Source organism: Patiria miniata, unplaced genomic scaffold (assembly GCF_015706575.1).
Source record: "Patiria miniata isolate m_02_andy unplaced genomic scaffold, ASM1570657v1 HiC_scaffold_10, whole genome shotgun sequence".
In the NCBI taxonomy this organism is placed as follows: domain Eukaryota; kingdom Metazoa; phylum Echinodermata; class Asteroidea; order Valvatida; family Asterinidae; genus Patiria; species Patiria miniata.
Window position 1 is genome coordinate 10245605 of NW_024037048.1, and position 21965 is coordinate 10267569.

Consider the following 21965-nt stretch of genomic DNA (forward strand, 5'->3'; position numbering starts at 1 on the left):
TTGTGCTCGCATTTTTCTGATCAAAAGCATGGAGCTAGAAAAACATAGATGGATCAAGGTAATATATATTGTCCGCCCCGTCCCCCCCCCCTCCTTTGAGAAGAGATTGTATGACGCCCTGAGTATTAAACAGACATAAAAATGCAACTTATTGAACTTAACCAGAAATATTTGAAAACAAGCGACGGCCCTGGTACAACCTTGCACCAACATTCTTTTCAAAGAATATTTACCCTGTGGCAAATATGATGCTATAATAGATTACTATTCCATCGTAAAGGTCCAGAAGAAATGGAGATTTCCGTGTAAAGTTTACAAATAAATTTACAAAATAACGGGAGAATCACCAAAGCATGAGTTTCTTACTCACACTTGATTCATAAATTACTGGAATGATACAAAATGAAACCACTAATACTTTGGGAATTCCACCAATTTTGGAGGTCATTTTGGTACGGCGTTCAATAAGTGACGTACAATTGTACATGTACATTGTACAGTATATGACCGACGGCTATTTTCGAAGCAAATACCGTGACCTCATTATGCAAGTCACACCTGCCACCCCTGTGAGCACAATGGTTGCTTCCGCCCCGCCTACTCATGAATATTACGCATGCTATTGGCACGCAGCGCGCCGGGAATACGAAATAGGATCTGGCGACGGCTTTCTGTACTGTGAGGTATTTTTTTATATCGACCTCCCCAATCGGAATCGTACGAGGCAAATAGGTGAAGAAAATCCAGTGTTGGATTTTCGGAACGATTTTCGTCTCCCAAGGAACAGAATTTCATCGCTAAGGAACGCTTTGAATCCGCCAAGATCTTGCGGTGATTTCTACGTCAAATTTTATCCCTGAAAAGGGTTGCTGTATTTTATCGGGAGGTTTTTTGAAGCGAACTCGCAACCATCATGTTATCGCAAACAGTGAAAGTCTTATGGAGTGTGGTGCTGTTGCAGTTGTACGTGCACCGCGGTGATGCGGGAGTAGTCAGCATTGGTAAGTAGACTTCATCTAAAAATGAACAAATAAATCTGCCTTTTTCCAATATTAATTGGGACTATATTATAATCGGGTGTTGAAAGTGGTGACGCACTTGTATTAGACAAATCGGCCATTTTGAAATGTGGGCAAGTAGTGATGATTGTTCGTTTAATTCTAATTGAAAAAATGATTGAAGTTTTGTGAAATATTATGCTTTTAACATGTAGTTTCAATTAAAACAAATCAATAAAAAGAACTGTTTTGTTTGAAATATAAATACGGCTTCTTTCGCTACACTACCCTGATGTCATGAAAGCATTTTTATCGTCCGACATTTTGTTTTCGTCAACTACCTGACTTGCTCCCACTGTACTGTTGCACTGCGCGGCGCTACTCCGTCACACCATGGTCACACACGAATGATCAACTCACAATAGTTGTATCTATATGCAAATTAGGGCGGTTGGTGTAGGCTTACGTGCACACAGCGGATTTTATTAGCACAATTCCAACCGACATGCCGCCATTTTCCTTGAATATATTTATTATAGGCCTACTACTTTAATGATGCATAATGTACTTCATAATAAATACATTGTCGAGGTGGGTGCGATTTTTGTGCGTCACTGCGTGCATAAATTTGATACGTAAATTCCTTTTTCCATGAAACATCTTGTAAGTTGTATACATTTCATGCAATAATTAGTCATTTGTAAGAAATTTATCATGTTTGTAGGAAAATCGACCTGTAATTTTGTGTTGAGTGACTGAATCAATGACAATAGGCCTACGAGTAGTACTACCTATGACTATGAGAACGGAGGAGTTTTATAAAGCAAATGGAATTATGTTTGTATCATTTTCCATCATAATCTGCATTACAAATAATTTACTTGATAATGATATTTCATGATCGTATAGGGAGACCACTAGTTAAAGCTAGTATCATGTTCTTCCTGGTCAAAGAAAATAATAACCGACATCCTTGAAATGATGCACTTATCCAACAAAATGTCCCCATCCTGTTTTTGTATGCATTACATTTACAAATTTCCTGATTTCATTATTCTTCACACTTCACCCAAAACGATTTTCTTTTATAGTTAAACCATAGAGCTGTTCCTTGCTCTATGGTTAAATAACTTTCGTTTTTGCGAACTGAGTTCCGAGGCGCAAATTGTTTAGTGTCTTTCCGGTCTCAGAACTGTGTATGAAATAAACTTGCCTATTTTATTTCGTGTGATTTAAAATCGGTTGTACCCTAAAGCTAAATTTTTTTTTGGCTTGTTAAATTTAAACCATAACAAATATGTGTTTTGGGAGAATTGTTCGGATGACTCTCCGATTACGCATTTTAAAATCCTCGATTAGTGCAAGGTTCATATACATGTAAGTGTATCGGAAAGAACGTAGTATTCATGCACCAGTTCGTTAGTTGTGTACAAAGTCTATGAAGAGTCAAGTATTTTTAAACAAAATTGGAAATGTTTCTCCATCTCAGATTCATATCTTTTCAAAATGTTTGCAATAACTGACCTTCATTGAGATAAGTTATGCTTAAGTGGCGTCGGGATGCAACATTCTTTCCCATGTGACTTTGTTCTTCGTATTGTGAGTCAGGAAAAAGCTGCTTACAAAAAAATCTTTTACAAAAAAAAAGTTCCGCAAACAAAAAATCCCGACCAATAATTTGTTCAGGCGATCCCTTGCTTTTGCATTCACGAGTTTTTATCCTAGTTTTTTTTAGTAATCCCCACACGGCGTTGCTAGGTAACATGATTAAATGCCGAAATTATGATAGTTAGAACTGCGTGTGTCTAAAGTTATATTCAGACTAAATTATAAGATCCAAATTTTTGTAATGCCAGACGATGTCTCTGTTGTTTGTAGGGTTTTCAAATTTCGAAGTGGGAAAAGTATGTTGGCTTTGTTGATATGTACGGTACAAGAAATAGTAGTCCGAAAATTTGGGACTCTCAATACTGTGTATGAGAGTCCCAAAACTTAAGGTATCCATATCGTGCAAATGCTGCGACGTCGCGCTGCTGACAAAAGTTTCAAAAACATTTACGTTAATTCTCCGTTTTAGTTTGCTGGAAAGTCTAGCAAGTTACAAATACAGTGGAAATAGATTTGGATAGAACACATCGTTCATAGGCAGAAATCAGGCGACACATCAATACAATCCAAAAGCCTGGACATGCGATGTGCATTGTATGAGCTAGAATTAAAGGAAGTTTATTTTTTTGCGGGCCGGGGCTTCGGCAGACTCGCACTACAAACCTCAATTTCAACCCAGTTTGTATGTACAAGTTGGCCATTTAGGCAGTTTCAAGCCTATATAAAGGAAAAGTTAACCTAAAATCATGCGAAAATTGCAAAACATTTTTCGACCAATAGTTGGCCCAGAAGGCTGTAAAATGCACCACAGAGCATCTACCTTTCAACATTTTCACGGGGCCCTTGGGCGGGCCCTGGACCCCACGCCGTAAGGGTTTCGCGCTACGCGCTCGCAGGTTCGGCAATTTACAGCTTTTTTCAGCTATTTTTTTTTAAGCTTCACTCAAACCTCTGTGGAATTCTCTTGAATGAATTGTTTTTCGAAAAGTTAAGCAATGCTTTATCAGAAAATGTGCGTGATTCCGGGTGATTCTGGCTCAAACAATGATTTTCTCGTAATTTTTTTTTCGCGCGATGCAATATTTGTTCGATTCGGATCTGATTAAACCTATCCAGAACTGGGAAAAAGGGCATCGGTACTGTTGACGTCGCAAACTCAAAATTAAAGAGCTTAAATTTGGCAAATTATATTGTAGTATCTCCATCATTCAAGGTAAACTTTGTAACCAGTGTCACTTGAATTCGTGGATTAATTTAGCCGAAAGCAGACTGAATAATGATTGCTATCCGAAACTAGGAAAGCGACTGTACCAAGCAGTGTGATTGGTAGATTTTGGCGGACTTGGTTAGGAAAAGACAATAGGGAGTTAGGTTAAGGAATAGTTTGACTAAGGCCAACAAAAAATATGTCGGTCTCTGGTCATCGCGCGCGTCGATTTTAATCATGCGCGTCAATCTTTTTTTTCCCCAAAATGTTCCGCGATAGCTCGAACAGCGCCCTCTATTGCCGCACCTCCTCATTTTTTTTTTTTACCAAAGAGCACCGTGCAAGGAATGGGAAATTGCACCAAGGCAAATGATCGAGAGCACCAAGGCAAATTATGGAGGACACCAATGTACATGAGGACACCAAAAAAGCAAAAGAGTACCCCACCTTTTCTGTACAATCCAAGCTTGAAGAGAAAAAAAAAAGCAAAAAAAAACAAAACAAAGCCGCGTCCCCGCGTCAATTCCGGAACTTTGGTGTGACCAGAGACCGAATTTTTTTTTTTTTTTGGTCTAACCTTGCGCTGTTTTCGACTAGCATTTGGCTAGACCGTGAAAAGTGTTGGGGAAAAGGAACAGGAAATTAAAAAGAGAGTAGTTTTCTTTTCACCGATCAAACTGTCTTTTTTATGCCCCGCGGCGAAGCCGAAGGGGCATACTGTTTCCGCCTTGTCCTTCCGTGGGTGGGTGGGTGGGTGGGTGGGTGGGTGTGTGGGTGTGTGTGTGGGTGGGTGGGTGTGTGTGTCCGGACAAATCTTGTCAGCACGATAACTTGAGAAATACTTAACATATGAACTTCAAATTTGGTCTGTGTATTGTTCTTGGTAATCCTAAGAGGCCTATTGCATTTGGGGCCGAAAGGTCAAGGGTCAAGGTCACAGTGGCTGAAACAATAGAAATTTTGTCAGCGCGATAACTTGAGAAATACTTTACATATGAACTTCAAATTTGGTTTGTGGATTGTCCTTGGCAATCCTGAGAAGCCTTTTGCATTTGGGGCCGAAAGGTCAAGGGTCAAGGTCACAGTGGCTAAAACAAAAGAAATTTTGTCAGCGTGATAACTTGAGATATACTTTACATATGAACTTCAAATTTGGTTTGTGGATTGTCCTTGGCAATCCTAAGAGGCCTATTGCATTTGGGGCCAAAAGGTCAAGGGTCAAGGTCACAGTGGCTGAAACAATAGAAATTTTGTCAACGCGATAACTTGAGAAATACTTTACATATGAACTTCAAATTTGGTTTGTGGATTGTCCTTGGCAATCCTGAGAAGCCTATTGCATTTGGGGCCGAAAGGTCAAGGGTCAAGGTCACAGTGGCTAAAACAAAAGAAATGTTGTCAGCGTGATAACTTGAGATATACTTTACATATGAACTTCAAATTTGGTTTGTGGATTGTCCTTGGCAATCCTAAGAAGCCTATTGCATTTGGGGCCGAAATGTCAAGGGTCAAGGTCACAGTGGCTGAAACAAAAGAAATTTTGTCAGCGCGATAACTTGAGAAATACTTTACATATGAATTTCAAATTTGGTTTGTGTATTGTTCTTGGTAATCCTAAGAAGCCTATTGCATTTGGGGCCGAAAGGTCAAGGGTCAAGGTCACAGTGGCTGAAACAATAGAAATTTTGTCAGCGCGATAACTTGAGAAATACTTTACATATGAACTTCAAATTTGGTTTGTGGATTGTCCTTGGTAATCCTAAGAAGCCTTTTGCATTTGGGGTCAAGGGTCAAGGGCACAGTGGCTAAAACAATCGAAATCTTGTATTTATTCTGAGATCATAGGGATTAGGGATTAATTCATATAAAACCTACAGAAGACACTAATGCTGTCAATGAACATTCCATGTGACCAAGGTACATGTAAGTTGATGTTAAAAGAGTGGTGTTATGTCATGGGAACAGTCACGGTTGCGGGGCATTTGTGTTTGTAAACACACCTGACTTGTTTCTTTCTACCCCTACAGCGGCGCTGTTTGGTACTGAGTCTACAGACGTGAAATCGGTCATCCAAGATGGCGTCCAGTACATCAACAGAAACACCAGTATTCTCTCGGAGGTGCACAGTATCGAGTACACGGGCATTGTTGGCGTCAAGACCTCCAATTCCGTCTTCTCTGCCTTGGATGATGGTAAGTCTCTTGGGATCAAGGATGTTTGTGGTTGGCTGAAAGGGTTGATGCGCATGCGTCAAGCAAGGATTATCGTAATTTGATTAGTGAATTGATCTTAAATTGATCGAATTAATGTTTGGATTGTAAGGTCAGGTCGACATTAAAAGGCTAATGTGATGGACTTTTTTTTTAAATGCAGTCCCATTTAAAATTCTGTCCCATTTAACCTCATTTTCAAATTTCGTTTTGCCATTTTGGACGGTATTTTGGTGCCTTTTTGGTTTTTATGCTAATGTGAATTTTTTCTTAGCAAAAGCATGGATATATTCCTCCATGGCAAAACTGTGATGTCATTACGGGCAGAAACCTCAATGTTACAGCTATTTCAGCACACAAAAAACGTGCTAGAATATTGGATATTTTACCGTCAATAAGTTTCTTTTCTTTGGTGATTCGTTGTTGTGTCAGTACATGGCAGTAAGCCAATGAGCAACCTTTCTCACAAATGTTTTTAATGAGCAAATTTGGGATTCACAATTTGAACAGAAAACCACTACAAAACTGTACAGTGTCTTCCTGAAATGACATTGTAGCTACAACGCCTTCAATTGTCCGGAAAAGCATGCACATTATTAAATGTTTCAAGAAGTCCATTTTGCAAAAAACACATAGCCAAAAAGGGATGTCTAATGGTTTTCATACATTTATTATGATGAGTAGAAAGCCGCACAAAAGTGTTACTAAGAAAAATTCATCGCATGAACCCTTTAGTTTAAGGGCGGTTTTTGTATGCTAATGCAAATTTCCATATTCATGAGTAAAACTGTGATGTATTTCAAGACAGAAACATCGGTTTCACATCTGCTTCAGCATAAAAGTCAGCAGAATTTTTGTTGTGTCATTATATTACAGTAAGACAATGAGAAAACTATATGCACAACATGTTTTCAAAAAGCAGAATTTCGGGTTTACAATTTGAAGAGGCGAACCCTAATCTGAAAAGTGTGTTGTCGGGAAAAGCACGAAACGTTTTAAATATTTGTAAAATTGCACTTTGCAGATATATTAACCGAAAAGGGATGTTTCATACTTGTTTTTATACATTTCAGAGGAATTGATATTGCAACAAATATGTTCCAGTGTAAAATTTATTTCATCAACTATTTAAAGATAAATAAAGTTAATTATGATTTTTTTTGGAATGTATGACCGATTTTTACAATAGTGCAATTTATACACCCGCTCCAACCCCCACCCCCCCCCAAAAAAAAGGCATGGAAAACTTATTAACTGTCAAGAAATCGTTTCAGTATTTTTAGATTTGTGTTTAGAAAATTATTTTTAAAAATACTCAAAACACTCCAAGGTGTTTGCGACACACATCAAATTAAAGTTTACTTCGTCATCTTTAATTTTCTGTTCTATTTTTTTGGTTAACCATTTACTTATGGGAGAAAATTCCATCTAAAGATGATCACCCCTAAAGCTGTCCTGAAGCCCATCGCCATTTTGAAAGTGGACGCCTATGCTCCATTGCAAAATAGAACCATTTTAGGGCCCGATTTCATCAAAATTTCACAGAAATAAAAGCTCGCAGTCCTCTGCACAGCTTCCACCCTTCTTTATTTTTTTATTTTTTTTTTAGAATCCTCAAGTTCATGGCCCTCCAAATGCCTCAATGTGGCCGGCGTAGGCAATTTCGGACCTATTTTATATGTCTGCACCCTTAAATCACTCGGAATGCACCCCTGTATTAAAATTCCCTTTTTGAACATTAGTGCTAAATGCCCGTACTTCTAAATTCTTTTTAAAATACTCAAAAGTCTCACAGGCGTTCAGGCAGCACAGAAAAATGATGATCGACATGTCATCTTTAATTTTCTTTTCAATTTTTGGTGGGTTTGACCATTGACTTTTCGAGAAAATCTCACCGAAAGAAGACGACCCCTATTTTTTCCCAAAGCGGAAAAGAAGCAATCTTGAAAAACGATCCCTGCACAACATGGCTAAATAGCGCCACTTTCAGGCCCAATTGCATCCAAAATGCTCCGAATTGGAAGCCCCAAGTCCGGGCCAGAGGTTCATTTCCATATTTCTTCAATTCCCCAATTTCATGGCTCTCAGAACTCTCTAATATGTTGAGGGTATAACTTCTATTCATGAGCTCGGCTGACCCCTCAATTTTAAGTGTCCGCCATCTTGTCAAAAACGCAACCTCTTTCCCACTCAGTTTGCAACCTCATCAGTGGGGAGCGGCCCTCGGCTATGATCCTCCCGGAGGATAAGTGCCCTGATTGCGAGGATATCGCAGGCATCGCAAGCCACGCCTCCAATCCTGTCTTCTCCCTGGATCATGGATCCTACGACTCGGGCTCCCTCGCCTTCAAGATGCACCCGTCTCCCGAAGACACCAATAACTTATTCGTGGACATCCTGGAGTACTTCGAGTGGCGGAACTTCATCATCGTTCACGATGGTGGCAATGGTAAGAACACTCACAGACAGTCAATAGTCCCATCCACTTCCCCTACCATGCCTTTAACACAGGCTAGTCGCAAACCGTCAGGTCATATTTTAAGCAAGCACTCTGACTAGTCAAATTCAGTCAACAGACAAAAGCAGGAAGCTGGTGTCACAGCTGTCTTATCGATCGCCCACAGGCAAAACACAGCTGTACCAAGTTACATAAACAGCCAGAGCCAGTCAATGCTTTATGTAGGCTGGGAGCTCTTAACTGTTGAAAACAGTCACTTGATTAATTGGGACTAAAAGGACTACTTGGCGCAGAATATGTGCGTTTGCATAGAAGGGTTAAACCTTCCTGAAACGACACTTTTACCTAAGTATTTGGTTTGCGATTTAAAACACTCATATCACGTCAGTCCCGTTTTGGTATGAAATTATACGCTTGCCTCAGTATACTCAGTAAATATCGAGATCTGATCTTACAGTAACTGGCAGATTTTTTTCCATGGTTGATATTAACCTTTTTCATTACACAAAACTTGAAATGTTTCAATGTTCATCTTTCCTTGTAAGAACAATTCTGTGTGTCCTTTGTTCTACAAGTTTTATGCAAGATATTGTTTAAGGTTTGGCACACTCTACTTGCCTTTATTTATTTATTTATTCATTTACTCATTTACTCATTTACATGTATTCATTTAATTACGTTTACATTTTGCCATGAAAATTAACGAAAACAAGTGGTTTCGAAAGTAAACACTATTATTAAAATTCGACCTAGATCATTACACTTACTCATGTGTTGTCCCCTCCTCTTTTAGAAGAATTCCGAAAGATTTTACTGACAAGCTGTCAAACTCCTTGTCAGTCAAGGCAAAGTTTGTGTTGATCGATCAAAATCCCAAACACGCATTAGCCAAAAATCCTTCCTCATTTTTATTTAACAAAAAAAAAGTGATGCCATTATATTTACTTAAATTTAAAGGCACGTAGGAACTTCTAAGGCCTTTTACACACACAAAAAGTGACACACAGACATCAGACAAACACCACACAAACACCACGACAGACACAACGACCAACAGACAGACAGCATTGGATCTTTTAACAAAGGACAACAACGACTTTATGGTGACTCTTTTCCCCAACTATAGCCCTGGAGTTCTTGCAGGAAGTTCTGAACATTCAGCGGGTGAATGAGTGGAATATCACGGCCATCGAGCTCGGAGAGAGAGGCAACCACGAAGGCTACATGGAGCTCGCCGGCAAGATCAAAGCCGAGTCTTCAAGAAACCTCTTCCTCTTCTGTTCCTCAGAAGCCAACGCTAAGGCATTCATAGTCTGGGTAAGACACATAAATTATGACAAAGATTTTATAACAGCTGGAGAAAAGTATCAATACAGTAAATATTGTAATAAAAATAATGTGCTGTATGCTACTTTAAAATTTCAAGAATCGTCGTCACAATTGTCTTCAAACATCACAAATATTCAGCAAAGTCCTTTTGAAGGCCCGTCTTTTAAAAAAAAAAAGTGTATTTTCAAAATATAATTTTTGCCTAACCAGGGTTGTTATTAAAGATATTGTGTACTACAGTTGTTGACAGTTGTTGAAACGAGTATTCTGTGTCATTTTCTTTGTTGTTCCAAACAGTCAGAATACACACTAAACTGCTTTTTTTGGACGAAAGAGGTTTTACGGTCATTGCGTTTAAATGGTGATATTCTTTGAACGGATTGAGCAATTACAGTACATGTATTTGTTTCATCTAAAAGTAGCGTATGAAATTGGCTTTCCAGTCATTATTATGTTTGGTGCTACATATATTTTTAAATATGAAATATATTTTTTGGGGGGGGGGGTTGGGTTTCGCTTTTTTGGACTCACCCTGTATGACTAGATTTTGCATAATAATGTGTTAATCGTTTTTATAGCTAGAGAACAGTATTGATGTTGAAAGTAAAAAATACTCTACTACTCTGATGGTAGAAGCAATTGACGTTTGTTAGTGTTTGACATTGATTGTATTGCTAGCGGTATGTCAACATATTTTATGCCAAATTATCGTTGTACAATACCATTATCTACTTTTCTATTTTGCAGGCTCAAGCGAACCCCTCGGCACAGATTTTGAATGCCAAGTACCACTGGGTCCTTGGAAATATTGTAAGTAAAGAATAGAAATAAACTATTTTCATATTTTGCTTATTTGTTAATAATATATCCTCTGATGTATTACATCAATAATTTTTTTATATATACATTGTTATTTGAGATTCATACACTGTAATGGCACATTTATTTAGTTTATAGAATTATTTGGTAAAACCTTTTTTTTTCAAGATTCATACACTGTAATGGTATGTGACCATTTTATTTAGTTTATAAAATTATTTGGTAAAACATGTTTTTTTTTTCGAGATTCATACACTGCAATGGTACATTTATTTAGTTTATAGAATTATTTGGTAAAACATGTTTTTTTTTTTCAAGACTCATGCACTGTAATGGTACATTTATTTAGTTTATAGAATTATTTGGTAAAACATGTTGTTTTTTTCAAGAATAATACACTGTAATGGTACATTTATTTAGTTTATAGAATTATTTGGTAAAACATGTTGTTTTTTTCAAGAATAATACACTGTAATGGTACATTTATTTAGTTTATAGAATTATTTGGTAAAACATGTTGTTTTTTTTCAAGAATAATACACTGTAATGGTACATTTATTTAGTTTATAGAATTATTTGGTAAAACATGTTGTTTTTTTTCAAGAATAATACACTGTAATGGTACATTTATTTAGTTTATAGAATTATTTGGTAAAACATGTTTCTTCGAGATTCATACACTGCAATTGTACATTTATTTAGTTATAGAATTATTTGGTAAAACATGTTGTTTTTTTTTCAAGAATAATACACTGTAATGGTACATTTATGTAGTTTATAGAATTATTTGGTAAAACATGTTTTTTTTTCGAGATTCATACACTGCCATGGTACATTTATTTAGTTTAAGGAATTATTTGGTAAAAAACATGTTTTTTTTCAAGATTCATGCACTGTAATGGTACATTTATTTAGTTTATAGAATTATTTAATAAAACATGTTTTTTTCAAGAATCATACACTTTAATGGTACATTTATTTAGTTGATAGAATTATTTGGTAAAAGTTTTTTTTTCAAGAATAATATACTGTAATGGTACATTTATGTAGTTTATAGAATTATTTGGTAAAACATGTTTTTTTTTTCGAGATTCATACACTGCCATGGTACATTTATTTAGTTTATAGAATTACAGTCGACTCTCGTTAGTACAAGCTCTGTTAATACAAAATTCTGGTTATAACAAACATAAAGCCTTGGTCCCGACTGTGCATTTATGTGCACAATGAATGGGACTGATGTTCCTCTTAATACAAATTTCTGATATAACAACCAATTTGGCTAGGTCCGAATGAGTTTGTTGTAACGAGACTTGACTGTATTTGGTAAAACATGGGTTTTTTTTCTCGAGATTCATACACTGTAATGGTATATTTATTTAGTTTATAGAATTATTTGGTAAAACATGTTTTTTCGAGATTCATACACTGTAATGGTACATTTATTTAGTTTATCTTTGGTTATATGAATGTATTTGGTGTTTCTATCGGCATAATGCATCGTTTTACTGTATTGTTCTCACTTTTTGTCACTCCTTTTCAATTCTAAATTTCAATTTTTCAAATTTTCTCACATTTCCCATAATTTTTTTTTTCATGTAACATTTTGACAGGACATATCTCTGGACCGAACCTTCAGAACCGAGCTGGAGAAAACCAACGCGTACATCACGCGCTTTGGCATGAACTACACGCGTGAAATCCAGTACGCCCAGCCCACCTCCATATCGACGTCGACCACCGAGTGGCCAATGAGAAACCGCCTGGCCTTTGACGCCGTCATCGCCGTAGGCCACGCCCTCAGGCTGTATCGTGAATGGAGAGAGGACAATGGCGAGTCTGGCACAGCCGTGTTGCCTGGCGACACCCAGATGCCGCCCTGCCCAACCTCCTCGGCCACGCCCACTGAAAATGCCCTCAGCAGATACCTTAAACAGGTACGTAAACACTTTGACAGTTTAAATGTTTGCAATAACTAATTTGCATAATTTTCAATTACATGTTGTGATAAGTTTTAGTAATACCCCAAAACGGGTAAAAAGACCTCAATTTTTGAGGTCTTTTTAACCGTTTTAATTGAGCTAGAATAGCTGATTTATTTTTAAATTGATCCACTTGCAGGTTGCTTTCGAAGGAATTAGCGGAAACGTTGAATTTGACAGCAAAGGCAATCGCGTCAACTACACGATTTCTATTTACAGTGGACAGTTCCGGACCCTGGACCAAATGGTGAGATACTTTAAAATGAAGAGTAAAACGATATAGCCTCATAAAATTGCTTTGCATTATATTAGTACCACACAATCTCTTGTAATGATATTCAGTCTTTATTTTTGAATTCTTTGTGTCCATGTGTGTGTGTTCCAGTTCACTGTAAGTTCAGTCATCAATCTCAACCAAACTTGAAAAGTGGTCTGTGGAGAAAAGGCTGAGGTTAAAGAAAAACTCTTTCCAATATGGATATTTACGAGGTCCCTGGAGAGATACTAATGACTCTAACACTCTCCATTCAACCCAAACTCCCCATTCAACTGAGAACTGGTGTCTGCCGGTTGGACATGTACAAGTATACAAACTGGAAGGATGGCGGGGGATCGCGCAAGTTTTACTTGCAGTTTTTTTTTTGGGTTGTTTTCAGAGAGGAGAATGGACGCAGAACAAGGCTTACTGGGAGCAAAAATGGAAGAGAAAATGGGAGAGCGAAGGACACCTCAATGTGACCTATCACAACTATGCCTCAGAACGAACCATCAAAATTGTCACAATTGAGGTGAGTTTTAAGCAACTTGAAACTACATGTTTTTGTTATCAAGGTGGATTATTACTAAATTTGTAATAAAATACCTAGGACCTTGGTTATTTTAGTGGGGACTCATTTTCTTCAACATGTTATGAAAATACACAGTGTGCCAAAACAAAAAAAGTGCAACATTCAGAAAATAAATAATTAAAACTGTTTAATGTTTTTTTTCTTCAATGAAATTTTATATTACATTAAAGCCTGACTATTTCTCAATCCACTCCTTTTTATCCCACGGATCACAAAAAAGGCTTGTGTTCTTTCAGCAAAACGAAAACAATTCACATACATCCCTATGTGAATTGTTTTCGTTTTGCTAAAAGAACACTTATCTTTTTTTGTGATCCATGGACAGAACTTTAAAACGGTGTTTGTGTTCAAACTTCTGTAAATTGAAAAGTACATGAGTGATTTGAACGATTCTTGTACTAAAAGAAAGCTTATTATTTGGGCTTTCATATCCTAGATTTGGAAGTGCTACATGCACCTGCCATTTGGGTTTCCTTTTTTTCCCCACTCACCCTGTATTATGTGCATAATGAATGGGATCGGCACTCCACGTAATACAAAATTCTGATATAACAAACATTTTGGCTTTGGCTGGCTGAGTTTTGTATTAACAAAAGTCGAGGGCATCACTTTTTTTTGACTGAGATAGTGACCAATTGGTAAGTAAATTTGTTTGTTTTTATTTGACCGTCAGTCCAAGCCATTCCTGATGTTGAAGGGTAACGATACCCTGACCGATCAGGGTAGCTACGCCGGCAACAACCGCTTCGAGGGTTACATCATCGACCTGATGGAGCGCATCAAGACCCACATCAAGGGCATTGACTTTGACTACCAGGTGGAGCTGGTCGCGGACGGGAAATTCGGCAGCAGCCACCCCTATAGTAAGATCTGGGACGGCATGGTCGGGGACGTGGTTCGTAAGGTGAGTTTGGTGTTGCTTAATAACCCTTACCCTGCTAAATGCAACAGAAAGCCAACAAATTAAAAAAGTTGTTGCAATTTGTTGCATTTATCAGCCAACTCAAGTCCCCATGCTTAATTGCATCTTGCTCCAATTAGGTTTAGCAGGGTAACTGCTCATAGTGCCAAGGCGATACAAGATCATCCACTGTTGCAGTTTGTTGCATTTAGCAGGGTAACTGCTTGGTGCCAAGGCTGGTATGCACTGGGTTCACTGCACAATGCAACAGAATCCACTGTTGCAGTTTGTTGTATTTAGCAGGGCTCTCATTTGAGTTGAGCTGGATATTGTTGCATTTAGCAGGGTGTTTAGTTGCATTTAGCAGGGTGTTTGGTTGCATTAACCCTAACCCTGCCAGATGCAGCACAGTGCATCAGGTGGAAAAGTCTGGTGCACTTTGATGGAAAATGCTACCAACACCAGTGCAGAAACCGGCCACTTCTGAGACACTGAGAGCTAGTCCCATGGAACAATGCCCGAGTTGTATCCTGCTGCAGTGGGTGACCACAGACTCTGAGGCAGTTTGGCCTCGAGACTTTTGACCTGATGGATCTTGCTACACTGGGCAGGCTTGTCACTTAGACAAGTGTTGCATGTTGCTGCGTTTGGCAGGTTTTCTAGCCAAAATACCCTGGAGGGTTAGGGTTAAGCATGATATGGGGGTTAGAGTTAAAAATGTTTATTCCTTGAAATTTGTATCACGATGATTACAGTTTTAATTAATTTAACCCTAACCCTGACACATGCAACACAGTGCATCAGGTGGAAAAGTCTGCACTTTGATGCATTCAGCTACCAACACCAGTGCATAAACACCCGCTTCTGAGACAATGAGAGCTAGTCCCATAGAACAATGCCACAGTTGTATCCTGCTGCATTCGGGGACCACAAACTCTGAGGCAGTTTCGCCTTAAGACTTGACCTAATGGATCTTGCTGCACTGGGCAGGCTTATCATTTAAACAAGTGTTGCATGTTGCTGCGTTTGGCAGGGTTTCTAGCCAAAATACTCTGGAGGGTTAGGGTTTTAACTTGCAGTTTGTGGATATTATGACACGAGCAACAACCTGATGAAGAAATTAATCATAATCCATATAGGGTGTGTGTAACCAATATTAATCAATTTGAGCAATCAGGACCGTTAGGGTTAATATTCATTTAGCAGTGAGCAGGTGCTGCGTTGGGCTGTCTTTATTTTGACCTCGGTACACAATTGCACATTAAGTTGGGATGAACAGCTTTGACAAGTTTCAGAGTAAAAAGTTACTCTGAAAATATTGATTAAGCTGCAGAATTTACCCTCCCTTTTTAACAAGAATGTATCTTTAAATGTTCAGTCCAAATTCTGCCATAACAAAAAGTGGAAAACATTATATTCAGTAAACATTATGCAGGCCTATGGCTATAGGTCTTGTTTCAGTTCTAATCAGTGCTGTGGTTGATTCCATCACAAGTCTTATTTTTTCATGTTCGTATACAGAAAGCCGATATTGCAGCAGGACCTCTGACTGTCACCCCTGACCGTGCGGCGGCCATAGATTTCACTTACCCCTTCATGAGCTCCGGTATCACCATCCTGATGAAACACCCTAACTACGTCCAGCACAATCCTTTCCGTATCATGTACCCGTTCGGTATCGAGGTCTGGTTCATCAACCTAGTCGCTTTCTTCATCATCAGCGCCATGTTGTATTTCTTCAACTACTTCGATCCTTACGAGTGGCGAGCAGCGGCAGAGAGGCGAGAGACCTTCGAGGAGAACGCCGAGAACTTCACCATGAAGAACTCGCTGTGGTTCGCCACTACCACCATGTTCCTGCAGAGTTTTGATGCTTCACCGCGCTCCAACGCCGGTCGCTGCCTCGCTGCCTTCTGGTGGGTCTTTACGATCATCATGGTCTTCCTGTATCTGCTGAACCTCACCCACTTTGTCACCACCAACAAGAGGCTTGCCTACGCCAAGACGGCAGAAGATCTCTTGGATCAGACCGAGGTGGCTTTTGGCAGCGTCGAGAAGGGTTCCACTTATTTCTACTTCAAGAAGTCCAGCGTGCCTGAGTTCCAACGTCTGTGGCAGCACATGAATACCCGTATTCCTTCCCCCTGGGTGAAGAACGTTCCTGAGGGCATCCAACGAGTCCGGGACAGCAATGGTTACTACGCTTTCATAGGTGAGGCTGGTGAGCTCAACTTCCTGGCTAGCAAGAGGCCATGTGACCTCCTTGTGTCTGGTACCTACATCACTCGCACCACCTATGCACTGGCTGTGCAGAAGGGCTCCCCGCTTCGTGATCAGCTCTCCAGTGCCATCGAGTCTCTGCGTGACACCGGGGTTTTGGAGGATCTTGAGAGGGAGTGGTGGGATCTGGACATACGTCACCAAGAATGCGCCAACTTGACCACCTGGGAGAGGCAGGGTGTCTTCTCTCTGACTACAGTCGATCTTCAAGGCGTCTACTACATCCTTGTGATTGGTATCATCTTGGCCGCGGTCACTTTCATCTTGGAATCCATCTCATATTCTTGCAGCGGTGGTAAGAAAAAGAGTAGCAGCAGCGCTCGTAATGGTGGTATGGGAGGTGGCATGAGTGGCCCGCGTGGCGGAGGCGGTGGTGCTGTTGGTGGACCGGCAAGTGGCGGTGGAGACGAAAAGATGTGGATCTAGACCTACAGTTTTGGGGTTTTGACGGAAAAAGATCTTTCCAAAACTGACCGGCGCCTATCACCAAAAACTCCTTACATGTTTTTATTTTTAACGTAGCAAAATTTAAAGACAACTTTTCCGAGCAAAAGCCCATGTTCTTTTTAATGAGAAACAGTTTCGATATCAACAACAATAAGAGAAAGTTTAATGCAGAGTCTTGTAAGACCTGACTCATCAAAGTTGCTACGAATGAAAAAAGAAGAATTTTCTTTTTTAGGTTGAACCAGAAACATGTAATGAAGTGTATATTCTAATTCGCACATTTATGTTTACTCAAGCTAACCCGAGCAACACTGCATTGCTTTATTGGCGTAGATGTTATACTCAGAAAAAACAAGCACTGTATTTATAAGCTTTTTTCCAAATTTAGGTATTTGATTAATTTAAACGGAATTATGGAACAAAAGAACTCTTTTTTACAATAATGAGCAAGGTTCTGTAATTGTTTGAAAAATGAAGCACATTGTCTTAGTAAGGTTTAATAAATTTAGATGTTTTGAAAAGGCTGAAACACTTTTTACAGGGTGAGAAATTTTACGCTCTCAACAATAAAGTTTGAAATCCAGTATTGTGCGAGTTGCAAGTGGTTTGTAGTATGTAAAAATCTCAATTTTTTGTACAAAATGGTAATGGGGCAAAGTTGTACATATATCTGCGATTAGTTAGTTATACGTTATTTGTATGTGAGCTTCGTTATATACTTGTTTCCAATTACATTTAGATGACACCATGTTAATATTGTTCGTTTAATGTTTTCGTTTTTTGTTTTCGTTGAAGAATCACATAGTATGTATGTTTGTATGTGGTATTTTGGTTAAAGTTTTGTAATTAGTCTCATTTCAAAAGTTGAAGTCCAATTGGAACCAAACTTGGGTCATAGATGCAACATGGGAACCTGCATATGATAATGATGTCAAAGGTCGCATACCAAGGTCAAAGGTCATCTGGGGTCAAGTTGTAAAATAGGCTGAACATGTAAAATTGGTCTCATTTTATTTGAAAAGTCGAAGTCCAGTTGGAACCAAACTTTGGTCATAGCTGCAACATGGCAACCTTCATACTGATTAGTCACTCTTTAAAAATAATCGCGAAAGTAGGAGATGCATGGTTCGCGAACCATCTTGTTTATATTGTCGTTCGTGAAGCTTTTTCCATTTTCCCCAGCTTTTGAAATACATGTACATGTAACTGTATGTGTTAAAAAAAAGTTACCAATTAATTTAGTTCTTTGCAATTGTCAACTTTGAAAAAGTCAAGCGAATAGTTGTTACTGTTGTTGGTGTAATCATTTGCAATATCATAGTTATGCTTTGAAATGACGGTAGACGGAAATTTCATTTGTTTACTAATTTGTCTAACTTCCCATACTATATTCATAACCATATCATTTAGATTTATGTTAATCAGCATTGTAGATAAGCATTTTTTATGAAGTGTGTATAAATTTCTGGTTTGTCAAAAAAAAAAAATCATGCTTTGTTGGTTAATGCGTTTAAATAAAAATTACTCAGCTACATTTTATACAGGATGTCACGTTGTTAAAATTGATGGCGTTGTTTTGGTTTTATTTGTAAGACGACCAGGTTTTTTTTCCCCAAAAAATTGTCGAAAAATAATTGAGTTGATAATCAGTGATTGAAGACATGCTCATACGGGACCCCCCCCCCCCCATTAGTCAATTATGTCGGCAAAATAATGGTGATGTCGGCAAAATAGAAAATGAAGAATGGAGAAGGAAGGGGAAAGGAACAGTCGGAGAGTGAAGAAGAAAAAATGGAAAATGTAAATAATAACACACCCCTGTCCAAAACCCCGCGAAGCTAAAATCAGGTTCTGCAACCCATGGCAAAAGATTATACATGTACATGTAGGCCTATTGTGTCATGTTGGCACGAGCTGCCGCGCGAGGTCGCTTCATATCCATAGCTGCCAACTATTACGAATTTTTTGTAATTATTACGAATTGTTTGTTAAATTACGAAAATACGATTTGCCACTAAAAAACATTACGAATTTCCCATTTTCTACCTAACGAAAAAAAAATACTTGTAAAGTATCGTTTTTGACCGAAAACTTCTGGCGAAATGTCGCGATAATGGATGGACTGGTGACAAGTCTAAGAAGAATGCAGTCAAGCACCTGATAGACATCAATGCAGTGTGCGCAGTGGAGTACTTGAGGACCAGACTAAAAATAGTTTTCAATGGTGTGTCATTTGTGTGCATCTCGTGGATGTGTGGTTGTGTGTACTGTATGTGAGTACTTTTCAGTGACGATCGTGAGCACATTTGGTCGCCTATTGCCGGGATGAGACCCATCAGTGCGAGATTTTAATCATGGAATTTAATAAGAGTATGTTTGGAATAATTGGTAATAGAGTTTGAGTTTCTAATTCTACCTCCATGGTCACAACGTCCAGAAAAGATAAATCAGCATGCGTTTGCAAGGTATGTTGACGGGATATTTCTATTGCATACGGTGGCCCTAAATCATTGTGTGTATTAAACATGATACGAACTCGAAACTTCCACATCGATAGCATGTATCTCAAAAAAAAAATGCGCACGTGATTATTGTTATTATTTATTTGACTTCAACACTCAAATACAGACATTAAAACAAAATTAATTTAAATAAAAAAAAATTAAGTTTTTTTTTTTTTTTTATTATTATCTTTTAGCCTACAGTACATTATTATTCACAACAAGAAGGGTATGCACATGTATACATGTAAACCATGTACCTGTACTCGATGTTGGTAAAGCTTTTGATAAAACGAGCAGTTGAAAATGACCGCGCGGGTTGATTACTAATTGGGATTTTGAAAAGTTGGCAGCTATGTACATGTATTACGAATTAAGCTGATTTTTAGTGACGACTCAAAATCATGGATTAAGCTAAAGAGGGCAAATCTCGAAAGAGAGTCAAGCTACACTTTTGATGTGATGTTTGTGATGTCATATATCAACTTTGATGACCCACCCCCGTCTTCCTATAAAACACGAGCACATTTCATTCAAAGAGTAAGGGAAAGTGGCCAGGAAGTTGCCTCGGATTGCACCACAGAGCATCTAGAATGTCCTTAAGCGGTCCCCGGACCCCACGCCTAGGCCTTCATAGCTTCGCGCTCTGCGCTCGCGTAAAAAAAAGTTTCACTTAAGGATTTAAAGACGCCCCCCCCCCCCCCAGTCTGGGATCAGAAAATGGGCCTGAACAAGGTATGCATACGAATACTGTACATGTACTGAGCGTACACGCAGTTTTGAGACGAGCAAGATTTACTTTTGAAGTTGAACTTATCCCACTGAATTTTTTTTAACCTTTTTAATGTCATCAACATAATTAACCATTCATTTATTTGTGGAGGAATTAGAAATGAAAAATTCCCATTCAAAATTGTCTAGCGACGCCCGTGGTTAAATGGGACTCAAGCTATCTCCCAAAAGAATTCAACCAAAATAAACCTTGGGGAAATATGTTAATTAATTAAAAGACAACAGGGATGAACAATATTTATTGAAAGGCATGCATTTCCTATCCGAAATCCTACCCTGTGAATAAATAGGCAAGGATCCTTGCAAGTTTTCAACTTGAAATAATATATAAAATGGCAAAGGCGCAACTTTTGTTGAACACAAGTACCGTTTTAAAGTTCTGTCCACGGATCACAAAAAAGTAAGTGTTCTGTCAACAAAACGAAACCAATTCACATACATCTCTACATCCCTTTGTTGTCGTTAAAAGAACACATCCTTTTTGTGATCCGTGGATAGAGCATATAAAACGGTGTTTGTGTTTACTTGAAAAGTACACGAGTGATTTGAATGATTCTTGTACTGAAAGAAAACTCATTGGTTTGGGCTTTCTTATCCTAGATCTTGAAAGTGCTACATGCAAAACTTCATTCAACAATTAGTCCTGCCATTTGGGATGCGTGTTTTTTTTACTCGCCCTGTATAATCAAGCCAGGGCAAACTGGTATGTTCCTAGTAATCTAAAAGCCTGTTGGCACCAAGGCCGATTTTCTGGACAACGTGACTTCATTTTGGCAGTTTTGTCGGTGTTACAAAATATGATATTGTCGCCGATAATCTGTGTGTTTTTGATCCTTGTGTTGCCAGTCATGCCCAACCTCTAGAAAAAAATGTCAATCAAATAAAATGAATATTTTTTGAGTTATCGTGTGACATAGGTGTGATTGTTTTTCTGTTTAGCAGTTAGGCCGATTTTCTGTAGACCGTGACTTCACTTTGGATGGGTTTTGTCCGTGTTACTAAAAACTATATTGACGCCGATAATCTGTGTTTTCTCTCAATATTTAGCATGCTTGTGTTGCCAGTCATGCTGAACCTCTAGGGAAAATGTCAATCCAATAAAATGAATGGTTTTTGAGTTATCGTGCGACATCTGTGATTGTTTTTCAGTGTAATAGTAAGGCAGATTGTCTAGACACCGTGACTTCATTTTGGCAGTTTTGTCGGTATTACAAAAAATATATATATTGACACCGATAATCTGTGCATGTGAACATGCTTGTATTGCCAGTCATGCTCAACCTCTAAGAAAACTTTCTGTCGAATAAAATAAATTGTTTTTGAGCTATCGTGTGACATTGTTGTGATAGTTTCTGTTAAATAGTAAGGCCGAATTTTTGGAGACCGTGACTTCATTTTGGCAGTTTTTTTCTGTTTTACAAAAAATATATATTGACGCCGATAATCTCTACATTTTCTCTCAATATTTTACAGGCTTGTGTTGACAGTCATACTTAACATCCAGCCAACATTCCAATCCAATAAAACAAATAGCTTTTTTGTCGATCGGGGAAATATGTATTGGAAAATGTATTCTGCCAGGTAC

At 38.4% G+C, this 21965-nt stretch overlaps 1 protein-coding gene across 1 annotated transcript; it reads left to right on the forward strand.

Moving 5' to 3' along the window:
- The first annotated feature begins 645 nt into the window (after positions 1–645).
- LOC119737651 (glutamate receptor 1-like) lies at positions 646–18633 on the forward strand. Its single transcript, XM_038212144.1, has 10 exons — positions 646–1001; positions 5841–6005; positions 8218–8472; positions 9608–9798; positions 10558–10620; positions 12243–12566; positions 12751–12858; positions 13268–13399; positions 14133–14363; positions 15882–18633. Exons 1-10 carry the CDS (start codon positions 914–916, stop codon positions 17064–17066), a joined length of 2742 nt encoding a protein of 913 aa, XP_038068072.1. The 5' UTR covers positions 646–913; the 3' UTR covers positions 17067–18633.
- The last annotated feature ends 3332 nt before the right edge of the window (positions 18634–21965 follow it).

Coding starts and splice junctions, on each gene's coding strand:
- LOC119737651 (XM_038212144.1), top strand. CDS start 914: ATGTTATCGCAAACAGTGAAAGTCTTATGGAGTGTGGTGCTGTTGCAG. Junction 1,002..5,840: donor TGCGGGAGTAGTCAGCATTG/GTAAGTAGACTT, acceptor CTACCCCTACAG/CGGCGCTGTTTGGTACTGAG. Junction 12,567..12,750: donor TCAGCAGATACCTTAAACAG/GTACGTAAACAC, acceptor ATCCACTTGCAG/GTTGCTTTCGAAGGAATTAG.